We start from the raw sequence: 17117 nt of genomic DNA, 5'->3' as shown, positions 1-17117 counted from the left end.
TGTACCTCGAACATGGCCGATGACAGATATGTGTACCAGCCCCCGTTGCTGATACCATGTGACCTGCTGTGACCAATCACAGCAGGTCACATGACAGTTGTATACAATGGATGGCTTCATTCATGCCATCCATTGTATACAAGTGTGTCTAGCTGTGAATGGTCACAGCGATCACATGCACATGTCATGTGATTATCTGTGGCCAAATCCCAGCTAAGCACAAAAAAAAACCATGAATGAATCGATGTCATTCAGGAAAATGCTTGCTTATAGCAAAGTAATTCTTTGCTATAAGCAAATTGTGTAAAAAAAAAAAATACTGATCACTTCCCCAAAGTAGTACAATGTTACTATGCTAACATTATACTACTATGGACATAGTGAAATATAAAAAAAAAATATATAAAAAAAAAATTTAATAAAAAATTAAAAATAATAATAAAAAAAATAAATATATATATATTTTTTGAATACTGTCACCAGTCAGTGTCCCTGATCACCGCCATGCCAGTTATATGATGACGCTGTACTGCACTGGTGACAGTATGTAAAAAAAATAGTGAAAATAATTTTTTTTAATTTTTTAATTTTCCGAAAAATTCTGACAAAAAAATACAACTTCCAAAAATTCGCCATTCCTCTTATGAAGTACGTTGGACTGTCTACTCTGCAAAAAGGGGTCATTTGGGGGGATATCTGTACTGTTCTGACATTTGGGGGATATCTGTACTGTTCTGACATTTGGGGGATATCTGTACTGTCCTGACATTTGGGGGATATCTGTCCTGTCCTGACATTTGGGGGTATCTGTACTGTTCTGACATTTGGGGGATATCTGTACTGTCCTGACATTTGGGGGATATCTGTACTGTCCTGACATTTGGGGGATACCTGTACTGTCCTGACATTCTTGGACCTCAAGAAATTAGATTGGCTGCCAGTACTTCAGGATTGATCAATATTCAGATCTATACAATAGCTTGTAAACTCTATAACTTTCCTACAAACTAAAAAATACATCCTAATTTGGGTTATTTTCACCAAAGACATGTAGCAGAATACATCTCGGCCCAAATTTATGGAGAACAATTATTTATTTGTCTTTGATTCTCTTTCCTGATTGTTGAGCTCCATTTGTATCTTTGGTGTCATTATCTCTTCCCTCAGTTGAGGGTTTTCTTGGTGTAATTGTTACATTTTAGACTGAATTTCTAGGATAGATCTGTGGGGGTATTTTTAGTGTTTTTAGCTCTTCTCTCAGCTGCTCATTTACATTTTCTCACTTGTCTTTGAAGTTTTTCTTTTAATTGAACAAAGTCTCTCCCTAGCTGAGATTAAGCTTGCAATTTTTGGATCCTTAGATGCACTTTCTGAACAAACCTGCAAATCGAATCCAAGCATTCTGGTTATCAACTCATACTCCCACCAGGCATGGATTGAGCAGGTGAACCCCATAATAATACATGAAAACCTAACTTCTCCTAGGAGACTTATGGCTCTCTGGCAGAACTGGCTGGATACTCCGGTACTCACTCCCCATACTTCATTTGTCATAGGTTTTTATAGGTTTAACTTTTTTAGGCCCCTAAAAATGGACCATCCAATTGTACCCTACTAAATGGTGACTACATTGGAGGCCGATACCTGGTGTATGATCCTGTAGACACAGGCCTACTTGAACGGAGTCAGCTATCTATGTATGTACTGGAGAGAGTTACTTGCCATGTACAGGTGAATTGTTCTACGTTGCTTCTTTTTTCTCTTTTCATTTGTTTATAGAAGGTAACAGTGACACCAGAGACAAAGCAAGTTATTGTTCTGTATGATCTGTAACATTGCCACAACTGCTTATACATTAGAATGTATGACTCCATTGTCTGGGCTGAATGTTGGATATACTGTGTGCACTTAAAAACTTAAATAATACAATTTAGTTTAATTAAAAAAAAATATTATATATATATATATATATATATATATATATATACAATGATGATGTACATATGCTTTCTATATATATAACACATGTGTCAAACACCTGTATCCAGATCCTGCCCTTTAAGTTATTCCATGTAGCCCTTGCACCTCTCCTGCAGGTACCCCCTTGTCTCCTCCCCCACCTTGTCTCAGCAGTCAGCAGCAGAGAGGAGAAAATAACTCCTCTGCCAAATCCTGCACCTCTCAGTGCAGCTGCAGCATCCCCTCATCCTCACCTCCCTTGGTCTCAGCATTCAGCAGACTCTGGTAATTGAGTCAACTCCTCCTATGGTCCTCCTCCAGACCCTGCACTTTCTGCTTTCCCGCTCTGCCCCCAAAGGAGGTGCACGGTGATGTTAGGGTGGGTGTGGAGTTCTTGGCATCTTATGTAATAGGGGGGTGAGGTGCTCTGGACATCTAGTCTTACAGTTACAACTGGCCCTTTGAGGACAACCATAATGCTGACACAGCCTGCGATGATATATAAGATATATTTAATAATGATCATTAAAAATAAAAACCAACTTTAGCCCTTTATATAGAATTCTGATTTTTATTTTTTTTGTACAGGTGGATTGATGAACCACGTTTTTGGTCATGCTGGTCTTCATGAATACAACTCAGTCACATGGGAAACCAAACATCTGGGTGTCTTAATTGACTGAAAGTTTGTATTGCAGTTCACTGGAGGAGTCACACAGGACACAAGTCATATCCGTGTTCTAAATGTCATAAGTGCTTTGGGTCCTCTTCAACACTGATCCAACCTCAGAGGACAACATGAGAAAAGTCATTTCAGTGCTCTAGAAGTGACAATTGCTTTACAGTAAAGTCCAACCCATGTATACATAAGAGGAGTCATTTCAAGCTATTTCTTGTTTGGAACGTGACAAAGATTTTACAATGGAGGCAAAACATATCGCACACAAGAAGGTTCACACTGGAGAGATGCCATATCAGTGTTCTGAGTGTGACAAAGCTTTTACATGGAAGTCACATCTTATCATACACCAGAGGATCCACACTGGAGAGAAGTCATATCAGTGTTCTGAATGTGACAAAGCTTTTACAAAGAGGTCACATCTTATCAGACACAAGAGGATTCACACTGGAGAGAAGCCATATCAGTGTTCTGAATGTGGAAAAGCTTTTACAAGGAAGTCACATCTTATCAGACACCAGAGGGTTCACACTGTAGAGAAGTCATATCAGTGTTCTGAATGTGACAAAGCTTTTACATGGAAGTCAGATCTTATCACACACCAGAGGATCCACACTGGGGAGAAGCCATATCAGTGTTCTGAGTGTGACAAAGCTTTTACACGGAAGTCAAATCTTTTCATACACCAGAGGATTCACACTGGAGAGAAGTCATATCAGTGTTCTGAATGTGACAAAGCTTTTACACAGAAGTCACATCTTATCATACACCGGAGGATGCACACTGGAGAGAAGCCATATCAATGTTCTGAATGTGACAAAGCTTTTACACAGAAGTCATATCTTATCATACACCAGAGGGTTCACACTGGAGAGAAGCCATATCAGTGTTCTGAATGTGACAAAACTTTTACATGGAAGTCATATCTTATCATACACCAAAGGGTTCACACTGGAGAGAAGCCATATCAGTGTTCTGAATGTGACAAAGCTTTTACACATAAATCAGATCTTATCACACACCAGAGGATCCACACTGGAGAGAAACCACATCAGTGTTCTGAATGTGATAAAACTTTTACACAGAAGTCAGTTCTCATAGCACACCAGAGGATTCACACTGGAGAGAAGCCATATCATTGTTCTGAATGTGATAAAACTTTTAAATGGAGAGAAAACCTTGTCATACATGAGAGGGTTCATACTGGAGAGAAGCCATATCAATGTTCAGAATGTGGCAAAGCTTTTACAGGTAATGCCGGGCTAATCTGTCACCAGAGGATTCACAAGCTTGAGGTGCATAGAGGAAACTCCAGAAGAAGGGGCAATATTAAAAAAGTTGCAGCTGTCCCATTAGGTTCACAGGCCCAATGTCGTCCCACAAACTAGGGAAGACATGATGCTACTTAAAAAAAAAACTTTGAACAAACAGGACTCTAATGATCAGATTCATCGGGTTTAGTGCTTATGTCCATCAGAAACACATCTAGAAGGCCTGTGAATATTTCACCTTTGGACATTTCTTCAGATAAGCAGCAATGACTGAACTGTTTTCCTCATCATTCTCATCTTTATCCTTTTTTATGGAGCATTGACTGAACATGTAATGCATTTTCATCATTCACTAACTGAGCTATGTTCTCATGTGTTTTCTTCATTGCCAGAATCTGACCAACCAATACATGACCAACAATGCCTCAGTACCAGAGTCTAGGATGGGGTCCAATGGCTTCTTGCCAAGCCTCTGAAACCTCATTAGGAGAGTCCATTCCAGGTTCTTTTGAGAATTGATACATCATAAGCTAGGCTTGAGGGCTCCAGCTAAGCCCACCTTGTCCACACCTCCCATTACATGTTCCACCTCCTCTCCCATGATCAATGCCTCCTTTCCATGTTCCATCTCCTCTCATAGATGACATCTTTGCAGGCAGGTCTATAGCTGAGATACCAGCCAGATAGAGGTCTCTGTTTGGTTAGAGAGTAACTTCTTAAGCTGGTGTAGGCCTTCCAACACGGAGTTAATGCTGTTTTAGGGGATGTATTCAACAGTATCACCTAATCCCAGCTGGCCACTTATGTTTCATCTGGTTTTCTCAAAAGGGATTCTATCAGGTGAAGATTGGATGTCCTTGTTATCTTTTTTTTTTGTCCAGCTATTGCTCATCTCCATAAACTATTCACACGGTACAACTGCAAGAGATCTGAGCTTACAAAGTGCTAAGTGTGCGGTCATATTCCTACCACTTCTTCTGGGAGACTGAAATTCCTCTTATTGGGGTTCACCTTAATGACTCTGAATGAACGGGTCCCTTTTTGGGGCAAAGTGTGCAAAGAGCACTAATTATTCCTGGAAATGCTAAGACATCGACACTAAAGTGTAACAATGGGCAAAATCAATAATTACATAAATGGTGCAATCTGTCATTAGCATAAACTTTTTATGTTTTTCCAAGTCTCCCCTTGTAATATTTTTATTACCTGTTGACCCTCTCAGTAGATCTGATTTTTTCTGCTTCCTGTAGAAGGCCAAGCTATTTGGCAAAAATGAAAGTTAGGGGGGTTGGGAAACACCATATAACAGTTCTGGGGGTGCTTACAACTGTCATCTTCCATTCATATGGGGGGTTGAACCTTATAGAAATCCTGTTGCTGTAACTGCTGTAGAAGCGTTAGCTGGAGTTGGACTTTACTTGTTGTGTGTCTTACTTATAATCTATCTAAGACTTCCCTGTACAGGGTGACAACACTGCTGTGTAATGTTCCTGCAGAATGATCAGGGTTGTCACCCTGTTACAGAAGGTGGGGAAATAACAGATCTACAGACAAGACCAACAGCTGATACAACTATGTTGCAGAGGGAACTCTGGGAATGCTAATGACAGATTGCATTACACATTCAGATGTTTGAATTGTGTTCTGATATTTACTGTCCTGCTGTAAAAGGTGTAAATGATTGCCCACATGTTTCGTGTATAGCAGGGACTACAAACTCATATCAGGAATAGTAGGATGGGTACTTTCCCAAGGGGGTCAACTTTTTGGATTTGGAAGAAACATTTTACATGGTTTCTGAAATTCCATTAATGGCACCGACAAGGGGAGTCTCATTTACTTCACTAACAATAGGAGAGCGAATCACAGGCCAGTAACATTTCATGGTTTCTCAATGTAATTGCAGAATGTTTAATCCCCATTGGTCCAATGGATTCCTAGTCCTTCAAAATAACATTTGCTGCTTGTGTGGAAGGAGCACCCTAAAATGTCTTCCCTTCAATTCCACCCATAGCCGTACTTTAGGTTATGTTGCCCCTCCCCCCCATATCTGTAAGGGAAAGCCTCAATTTCTCCCAATACTCCCCTGGCCTTCCAGTGAGAAGAAACATTTTCTCTGGATTGGAGATGCTTTATGCAGTGAGCCCTTCATAGACGAGATGGGGAATCTAAGATAAGTAAGATGGACCGGAGTACTGGAGTCATGGATCAGATAACCAATGACCCCATTGATGTTATAGCAGAGCTGACAGCAGAAGTGGCTCCACCACCTAAGGTTTCTGTCACAGAACTGCTTGGCAGCTGACTATCTCTTGGCAGACCAAGGTGGAGTCTACAAATGATGTCAGATAGAGAGTGTTGTACGTTTATATTAGATCATGAGGATCTCAGAAGGGGATATCTACACAAGGTAAAGGAGTTCCAACAGGAACCTGGGTGGGAGGAGGTGGGATCCAATGTTTTGGATGGGTTTAGTTGGAACCTGGTTGAGTAATATGGTGGGTTTGCTTCTTAAGCCATTAGTTGCTATCATAGTTTTGATTTTGAAATGTTATATATTGCTGTATTTTCTTTCACTGCCAGAGTTTATTTTGCTTTTGTTTTTAGTTAAATTCACATTTTAGGCCATATGATTAGTTAAAACCCCAAACATTTCTTTTATTATCTGAAAGCAGAGACTCTGGAGAATATAATGGTGGTAGCTGCCATTTTTCATGTCACAGAATATTAGTACAGCTGTTTATCAAATACATATTTTCTGTAAAAAAAAGATAATGTTAGTGCAGAAAGAACACAATATATGACCCAATTTGTTTGGTGAATATAAAATATGGGGTTGGCATCAAGTATATAGATACCAAACATGTCAAACTTTACAAATTGTGCAAACTTGTGAAATGGTGACAAACTTCAGTACCAAAAATTGTTCAAAGATGACGCTTTAAGAGCCTTTATAGGTTATCAGTTCAGATAGTTATCCGTGAACGATGGCCTCAGAATGATTGTTCTCACTCTCACTTGTGCAATGATATGTAAAATGTGTTGTGTGATTTGTTTTATGGGTTTTTATTTTTATAGTGTTACTTAATTTTTTTTCATCTCTTTCTTCACTTAACATGGCTTCTGTCATATAGGGGGTTGATAGCTCCCCGTGATACATATTTCTGGTCACAGGTCCTCTTTTTAAAGAGACATCAGAACCTTATTAGATCCCCAATGTCACCTCTGTACCCCTAGAAAGATGGTCAAGCACAGATCATGCCTAATCAGCTCCTTCCCAAACCATAGTGACTGGAGAATGACAGCGCTGAACCCAGAAATGACATAATCTCCCACCTCCCACATCCATTCACTGAAGGGGAGATCAGAGATTGGATGTTTGCTGATCTCCTTCTGCTCTCACCGCTGACACCCACCATGCCTGTCTTGGGCTTGCAGGAGGGACAGCTGAGCCCAGTATACATGGTGGGGGGAGGACCTTCAGTGCAGCTGAATCACTTCCACCAGAAATCTGACAGTTGGCCTAACAAATGTAGACAACCCCCGGGTGCTGTAGCTATAAGGCCGTGCTGCTGCTGATGGAAACCTTACATTGGCCGGAGTAAAAGGGTTCCACTAATGTACATCTGCCAAATCTGTATCTGAGGAGACCATAGAAGCAGCATTAGAAAGAAATGTGATCATGGCTTTAGTCAGGCGATGGTCCTGGTGGTCATGGTCTTGTTCTCCTTCAGGTCCTCTCACCTTGTAGATGGTGACATGGACTTGTTGTGTGGGAATGAGTAGGAGGAGCTCGGGGTTCTCTTGTACCCAATCAGCTTGTTATGGATAAAAGATGAAAGTGTCTTCTGGGAATTTACAGGGATTTGGATGTTTAGAGGGTCACATAAGTGGGTGGGGCTGGTATTAATGAGGGGTGTGTCATATGTTAATTAGTTTCTTAGCATAGATGATATAAATGGTATAAATAGATCCTTGAAATGTAAACAATCTATCTCTTTCCTTCTGTTGTTAAAGTGTCACATATATATGATTAATAAAGTTGAATTATAATTTCATCACACAATACTGTGGTCTGGGTTCTTCTACAACACATCCCCCCAAACATGTCCTCTTCCAGTTATAGGGGTCTGGTGGAATGGGACACCAGCTGATGGTATCTCTTAGGCCCCTTGTATATGGGGGGTCCAGCCCCTGTGGGTGCAATGCTGGCATTATAATACACCTGGTAGGCACAGGTACAGCGTCCAGCCCCGCTGCCTGCAGCCTGTCAAAGTCTACACTACAGCTGGACGGGGCTCAATGCTGCACCACGTTTACCTCGTGTTTAGGGCGCTCCGTGTTCAGGGAGAAATGACCGCCATCCTGATCATACAAAGCATAAAGAAGATGTAGGCAGGTGCAGTCTGCTTCTTCTACTGTAGGGGGCACCCAACCAGGGGGACATCCCAGCCTGGAGAGGAAGTCGGGGGACACTTGGTTTCTCTGTGGTTTCCCGGTTCCTGGAGACTGTGTGGAATGAAGGGGTCCATGGAGTCCTGGAGACATTTTTAATTTTTTTGTTTACATGTTTTAAAAGCCATTTATACCTTAAAATTACTTAAAACCCCCAAATATTATATATATTTCTTCACAACAGCAGACATACTAGAGGATGAATTGTTAGTAGTTCTGATGTTTTATGAGTTTTATTATTTTACACAATATTAGTGCAATGATTTATGAAAGGTAAAATTTCAGTTAAAAATACAGTAAAGTTAATTTCTGGGACATAAATGTCATTTATTATCTGAGGTTTCAGTAAAATATAAAAGATACATTTCCCCGCACTGAATATAATGGGATCCCACATAACAGTCACTGTTCATATTCAGAATTCCTTTCTTACAATGGGATCTTGTGTCCGGGTAAAATCTTTTATAGATCCCTTGTGACATTGTGTTCTCATTGTAAAATCCTAGATTTGTAAATCTGTCGCTGATATTTATAATGGTTTTGTCCAGAAAAAGAATGGAGTGATGTGGAGAGATGGAAACATATGTATAGATGAGAGATTGGTCTGTTGACTCCCCAGAGCTCCTTTCCATGAGAGATGTTTGTTCCCCCCCAGAACTGAACAATGGTACGTTCCTAAATGGCCAGGCTGCTGGTTTGTTGAATCCAGAGTCTACATACAAGATGCCTCCACAGTGTACATTGATGGGGCTGGGAAGGCTGGTACATGTTGTTCATTTGCTCCAGGTGCAGGAGATAGGACAGAATCCCATTGTTGCCGGGTGTCCTCGCTTTCCTCAATTCTGTACTCACTTCATTTACAAAAGCAAACTATGTGAGTGGAGAAGGTGATTGTATCCGGCTGGAGCTCAGACCTGACAGGGACTCGGGATTTTGGGCCTCTTACGTCTAAGACAAATATAGTCTGAGTTGGAGAGAAGATAAAATATCATTTCTTCTCAGAGACATTCTGAGGGGTTTTCCACAATTTGTAATTGCTGACAATTCTTTTGTGGACATTCAGCTGTCAGTGGGGAAACCTGCCGACAGATGAGGAGTCATCGGTTAGGGGTGTGACCGCCTGATTTGCGGCCAATCATTAACAACCAGATATATTTCACACAGAATTCAGATCAGTCCATCAATTGTCAACAGATGAGAATTCTAGAGAATTCAGAGAAAGCTCCACCCTCATTCATTCTCCACCAATCATGGATCTCACTCCAGTTACCCAGTCATCGTGGGCATGATTTCCTTGACATCCATCATTGGTGTCAGTGAGATAAAATAAGCCCCATTGTTGGTGTCAGTGAGAACAAAGTGTACCCCCAGCCCAGCATTGGTGGTCAGTGGTGGTACTTACCTGATCCCATCCTCCCACTGCCTCTCTGCTGATGTCACAATTATACTTTCACTGTAGGAAAGGAGATGATGGCTCCCAGCAGTCGGGTATAATTGCACTGCCTGGTGATGGAACCCAGAGAGTGTTCCGGAGTCATCACCTCACTGCCACTCTGAAGAGTCCTGGAACCTGCCAGACATAGACATGAACATTGGAGAACACTTGGAAACAACAAGATTCAAACTTTAAGACATTTCTTGGAGCTGCAGTTCCTCTGAGCTCCACCACGTGATCTCCCTTCTACCCAGAGAGGAAGTGATGTCAGGTACAGACAAGAAGTGATGTCAGGTACAGACAGGAAGTGATGTCAGGTACAGATGGTAAGAGACGTCAGGTAGACAGGAAGTGATGTCAGGTATAGACTGGAAGTCATGTCAGGTATAGACAGGAAGTGATGTCAGGTACAGACAGGAAGCTCTGGGTGAGAGGTGAGTCAGGAGGAAGTGGAGAGGAGACATTGCTGTGTCTCCCAGCAGACAGAAGATGTCAGTAATGAGGCTCCACCTGATGCTGGCTGCTGGGAAGGTATATAATCCCCCCGTAGTTTTCATCAGTTCCTCAGTGTTCTGCCTGTGAGCCGCTTCAGTGCTGGATCTTGCGTCCTGTATCTTGTATACTTTCCCCTGATTCTGGTTTCCTGCATCCTGTTCCCCATCTCTGCTCCCCTGATTCCCAGTCCTGCCCGGTGTATGTCAGCTTCCCCCCATTTGTACACAGTGTATTATAGTCAGGTTGTTGGGTTGGTTATTTGCTGTCACATTTATTTGTCACTTTTGCTTTGTTTATGGTCTGTGGGTGTCGGAGGGTGTTGTGTCCATTAGTAAACTCCACTTAAAGCGATTGTAAAGGCAACATTTTTTTTCTTTTAAAACAAACATGTCATACTTACTGCTGTGTGTGATGGTTTGCACAGAGCAGCCTGGATCCTCCTCTTCTCGGGTCCCCCACATGCGCTCCTGGTCCCTTCTCCTGTTGAGTGCCCCCACAACAAGCAGCTTGTTATGGGGGCATCCAAGCAGGCTTGGGAGCGAGTCGCTGCTCTGTGTCTCCATAGAGTCCCCTCTCCCTCCTCATTGGCTGTGATTGACAGCAGCAGGAGCCAATGGCCCCTGATCTTGTCTCAGCCAATGAGGAGAGAGAGTCCCCAGACTGCCAAGGATCTTGTGCACATTGCTGGATCAGGATGCGGATCAGGTGAGTATTGGGGGGGCTGCTGCACAGAGAAGGGTATTTACCTTCATATATAGAATGCATGGAGGTAACAAACCTCCTGACTTTACACCCCCTGTAATCACACTCCTCCTACTCCGTCTTATTCCACATTTCTTAGGCATAGCCCACCGATCTGGTCCTCCCTGCTGTCGCTGGATACCTGCATTCCTTACAAGGGTTTATATTCTTCACCAGTGTACTCTGTATACTGGACTCTGTACCACAAAATCCTGACCATAGTACTATGCATGCTGGGCAGTATATGACATACTCCTGACCACTGCGCTCTGTACACAGGCCTAAGATATACTCCTGACCACTGCGCTCTGTACACAGGCCTAAAATATAATCCTGACCACTGCACTCTGGGATGGAAATCACATACTCCTGACCACTGCACTCTGTACACAGGCCTAAGATATAATCCTGACCACTGCACTCTGTACTCTGGGATGGAAATCACATACTCCTGACCACTGTGCTCTGTACACAGGGCTGTATGATATACTCCTGACCACTGCACTCTGTACTCTGGGATGGAAATCACATACTCCTGACCACTGCGCTCTGTACACAGGGCTGTATGATATACTCCTGACCACTGCACTCTGTACACAGGGCTGTATGATATACTCCTGACCGCTGCACTCTGTACGCAGGGCAGTATATGACATACTCCTGATCGCTGCACTCCACACAGGCCTAAGATATAATCCTGACCACTGCACTCTGTACACAGGGCTGTTTATGATATACTCCTGACCACTGCACTCTGTACACAGGAATGTATATGAAATACTCCTGACCACTGTGCTCTTTACACAGAGCTGTATGTGATATACTCCTGACCACTGCACTCTATACACAGGCCTAAGATATAATCCTGACCACTGCACTCTGTACACAGAGCTGTATATGACATACTCCTTGTGACAATCAGACCCCAGCCCTTCTCACCAAACTCGTGACCAAAGGACTAGCCAATCTAAAACTGCGCTGTCACGTGCATAACAATGCCACACCCAGCTGCACCCTGCACAAAGATTTTCCAGCTAATGGACCACAATCTGTGTACCGGCGGCCTGAGAGAGATTGTTACTGGGTCAGGTTAATTATGCAATTAACCCTTCACACTGCCACCACCGCCTTTTTGTACAGAGAAAGAGAAAACCCGGCAATATCAGCAATAACACTATGATGTTTGAATAATCGTTTGTATACACAATGTCACTGCAGACAGATGTATGCAGATTTAAAAACACATAGTAGCGCTCTTCAGAGGCAGGGATTCTTAGTTGCATTAAAGAGCTTTAGAAACAGTTCAACACTTTCAGAATGTAAGATTATTACTAGAGATGAGCGAATCGAAGTATCCGAAGTGGAATTCGAGTCGAATTTCGGAAAAATTTCGATTCGTGCCGAATCCGAAAAACAGCCTAATTCGGACGCGCGAATCGAAATTTTTCCGAAAATGGCGGCTGACATGTGCGGCGACGGAGCGGGGATGTCGGGGAAGGCGCGCAGACAAGGCGCGCTGCCCCATAATGCATTCCTCAACGACATGTGATCGCATCAGCCAATCAGCAGCCAGCCAGCCAGCACTGTGTAATGGTCGAGGTATATATAGCGGCCATTTTGGAAATCTTCATTTGCCTGCAGTCATTGAACAGAGGCAGACCGCTCTGTACTAGGGACAGGGACAGAGTTAGGGCCACAGAAACGAGAATTGGGGACAGAGAGAAGTTACTTAGGGACAGAGAACCATTACTCAGGGACACAGACTTGTTAATGAGGGCCACAGAATCGTTATTTAGGGACAAAGAAACGCTAGTTAGGGCCACAGAATTCATACTCAGGGACAGACAGAATTGTTACTGAGTGCCAGAGAATTGTTACTCAGGGACAGACAGAATTGTTACTGAGTGCCAGAGAATTGTTACTCTCACAGACACAAAATTGTTACTTGCACAGACACAGAATTGTTACTTGCACAGACACACAATTGTTACTCAGGGCCACAGAATTCATACTCAGGGACAGACAGAATTGTTACTGAGTGCCAGAGAATTCTTACTCAGGGCCACAGAATTCATACTCAGGGACAGACAGAATTGTTACTCAGGGACAGACAGAATTGTTACTGAGTGCCAGAGAATTGTTACTCAGGGACAGACAGAATTGTTACTGAGTGCCAGAGAATTGTTACTCTCACAGACACAAAATTGTTACTTGCACAGACACAGAATTGTTACTTGCACAGACACACAATTGTTACTCAGGGCCACAGAATTCATACTCAGGGACAGACAGAATTGTTACTGAGTGCCAGAGAATTGTTACTCAGGGACAGACAGAATTGTTACTGAGTGCCAGAGAATTGTTACTCTCACAGACACAAAATTGTTACTTGCACAGACACAGAATTGTTACTTGCACAGACACACAATTGTTACTCAGGGCCACAGAATTCATACTCAGGGACAGACAGAATTGTTACTGAGTGCCAGAGAATTCTTACTCAGGGCCACAGAATTCATACTCAGGGACAGACAGAATTGTTACTCAGGGACAGACAGAATTGTTACTGAGTGCCAGAGAATTGTTACTCAGGGACAGACAGAATTGTTACTGAGTGCCAGAGAATTGTTACTCTCACAGACACAAAATTGTTACTTGCACAGACACAGAATTGTTACTTGCACAGACACACAATTGTTACTCAGGGCCACAGAATTCATACTCAGGGACAGACAGAATTGTTACTGAGTGCCAGAGAATTGTTACTCAGGGACAGACAGAATTGTTACTGAGTGCCAGAGAATTGTTACTCTCACAGACACAAAATTGTTACTTGCACAGACACAGAATTGTTACTCGCACAGAGACAGAATTGTTACTCAGGGCCACAGAATTCATACTCAGGGACAGACAGAATTGTTACTGAGTGCCAGAGAATTGTTACTCAGGGAAGACAGAATTGTTACTGAGTGCCATAGAATTGTTACTCAGGGACAGACAGAATTGTTACTGAGTGCCAGAGAATTGTTACTCTCACAGACACAAAATTGTTACTTGCACAGACACAGAATTGTTACTCGCACAGAGACAGAATTGTTACTCAGGGCCACAGAATTCATACTCAGGGACAGACAGAATTGTTACTGAGTGCCAGAGAATTGTTACTCAGGGACAGACAGAATTGTTACTGAGTGCCAGAGAATTGTTACTCTCACAGACACAAAATTGTTACTTGCACAGACACAGAATTGTTACTTGCACAGACACACAATTGTTACTGAGTGCCAGAGAATTGTTACTCAGGGACAGACAGAATTGTTACTGAGTGCCAGAGAATTGTTACTCAGGGACAGACAGAATTGTTACTGAGTGCCAGAGAATTGTTACTCAGGGACAGACAGAATTGTTACTGAGTGCCAGAGAATTGTTACTCTCACAGACACAAAATTGTTACTTGCACAGACACAGAATTGTTACTCGCACAGAGACAGAATTGTTACTCAGGGCCACAGAATTCATACTCAGGGACAGACAGAATTGTTACTGAGTGCCAGAGAATTGTTACTCAGGGACAGACAGAATTGTTACTGAGTGCCAGAGAATTGTTACTCTCACAGACACAAAATTGTTACTTGCACAGACACAGAATTGTTACTTGCACAGACACACAATTGTTACTGAGTGCCAGAGAATTGTTACTCAGGGACAGACAGAATTGTTACTGAGTGCCAGAGAATTGTTACTCAGGGACAGACAGAATTGTTACTGAGTGCCAGAGAATTGTTACTCTCACAGACACAAAATTGTTACTTGCACAGACACAGAATTGTTACTCGCACAGAGACAGAATTGTTACTCAGGGCCACAGAATTCATACTCAGGGACAGACAGAATTGTTACTGAGTGCCAGAGAATTGTTACTCAGGGAAGACAGAATTGTTACTGAGTGCCATAGAATTGTTACTCAGGGACAGACAGAATTGTTACTGAGTGCCAGAGAATTGTTACTCTCACAGACACAAAATTGTTACTTGCACAGACACAGAATTGTTACTCGCACAGAGACAGAATTGTTACTCAGGGCCACAGAATTCATACTCAGGGACAGACAGAATTGTTACTGAGTGCCAGAGAATTGTTACTCAGGGACAGACAGAATTGTTACTGAGTGCCAGAGAATTGTTACTCTCACAGACACAAAATTGTTACTTGCACAGACACAGAATTGTTACTTGCACAGACACACAATTGTTACTGAGTGCCAGAGAATTGTTACTCAGGGACAGACAGAATTGTTACTGAGTGCCAGAGAATTGTTACTCAGGGACAGACAGAATTGTTACTGAGTGCCAGAGAATTGTTACTCAGGGACAGACAGAATTGTTACTGAGTGCCAGAGAATTGTTACTCTCACAGACACAAAATTGTTACTTGCACAGACACAGAATTGTTACTCGCACAGAGACAGAATTGTTACTCAGGGCCACAGAATTCATACTCAGGGACAGACAGAATTGTTACTGAGTGCCAGAGAATTGTTACTCAGGGACAGACAGAATTGTTACTGAGTGCCAGAGAATTGTTACTCTCACAGACACAAAATTGTTACTTGCACAGACACAGAATTGTTACTTGCACAGACACACAATTGTTACTGAGTGCCAGAGAATTGTTACTCAGGGACAGACAGAATTGTTACTGAGTGCCAGAGAATTGTTACTCAGGGACAGACAGAATTGTTACTGAGTGCCAGAGAATTGTTACTCAGGGACAGACAGAATTGTTACTGAGTGCCAGAGAATTGTTACTCTCACAGACACAAAATTGTTACTTGCACAGACACAGAATTGTTACTCGCACAGAGACAGAATTGTTACTCAGGGCCACAGAATTCATACTCAGGGACAGACAGAATTGTTACTGAGTGCCAGAGAATTGTTACTCAGGGACAGACAGAATTGTTACTGAGTGCCAGAGAATTGTTACTCTCACAGACACAAAATTGTTACTTGCACAGACACAGAATTGTTACTTGCACAGACACACAATTGTTACTCAGGGCCACAGAATTCATACTCAGGGACAGACAGAATTGTTACTGAGTGCCAGAGAATTCTTACTCAGGGCCACAGAATTCATACTCAGGGACAGACAGAATTGTTACTCAGGGACAGACAGAATTGTTACTGAGTGCCAGAGAATTGTTACTCAGGGACAGACAGAATTGTTACTGAGTGCCAGAGAATTGTTACTCTCACAGACACAAAATTGTTACTTGCACAGACACAGAATTGTTACTTGCACAGACACACAATTGTTACTCAGGGCCACAGAATTCATACTCAGGGACAGACAGAATTGTTACTGAGTGCCAGAGAATTGTTACTCAGGGACACCTAATCGTTGAATTAAATAGTATGTCAGACAACATGCAGAGGAGTGGCAGAGGAGGCAATGTTTTAGGAGCGAGCAGACGTGGCAGCAGAGGAAGGGGTCGAGGCAGCAGTATTCGCAGCCAGAGGCCAGTGCTCCCGGTGTCATCCAGCGGTCGTGTCTCCACCGACAACCCTGCCGTCATTGATTGGTTGGCTCGGTCGTCTTCCTCTTCCCAGGTCACCTCTGACACCTACAGCCAACGGTCGGTGGGTACGTCAGACACAACCGTTAGTTGGCATGGCCCGGGACCAAGCCCACTGAAATCACGTGTCCTCTACCTGCCCCTGTCCTTTGCTGTTCCCTCACCAAGCGAAGTATCGCATGCTGTGGGCTCAGCCCCACTGTACAGTGAGGAAGAGCTAACAGAGGGCGGTCAGGAACGGGGGGAGACATCGGCCTTTTCAGCAGCCAAGCGAACAAGTACTGGCGAGGAGAGTGGCTCGGTAGCCGGTCTAGAGACAGGTCTGTCTCCTGACCCAGACGCAGCCGAGGGGGCTAGTAGTGAGGCGGAGACCCTACTTGATGATGAGGAGGTTGATCGCACTTGGCAGCCTCGTCGTCATCAGGCAATTTCTTCCGCATCATCAGGAGAAGAGGGTGGCAGCTTGGCAGCGAGCAAAACAGTCGGTGGGTTGCCCAGGAGACA

At 43.0% G+C, this 17117-nt stretch overlaps 1 protein-coding gene across 1 annotated transcript in view; it reads left to right on the top strand.

The window, feature by feature from the left end:
* LOC149441825 (uncharacterized) overlaps window positions 1-17117 on the top strand; it is a 216114-nt gene that overhangs the window by 49616 nt on the left and 149381 nt on the right. Inside the window, 1 exon segment of the mRNA XM_089656862.1 lies at window positions 3209-3889. Coding sequence (XP_089512988.1) covers window positions 3209-3889 — 681 coding nt within the window.

Source organism: Staurois parvus, unplaced genomic scaffold, assembly GCF_062004578.1.
Source record: "Staurois parvus isolate SC_StPar_1 unplaced genomic scaffold, SC_StPar_1.0 ptg000942l, whole genome shotgun sequence".
Classification (NCBI taxonomy): Eukaryota; Metazoa; Chordata; class Amphibia; order Anura; family Ranidae; genus Staurois; species Staurois parvus.
Note: the sequence above shows the minus strand (reverse complement) of the source record. Positions and strands in the feature narration are given on the sequence as shown.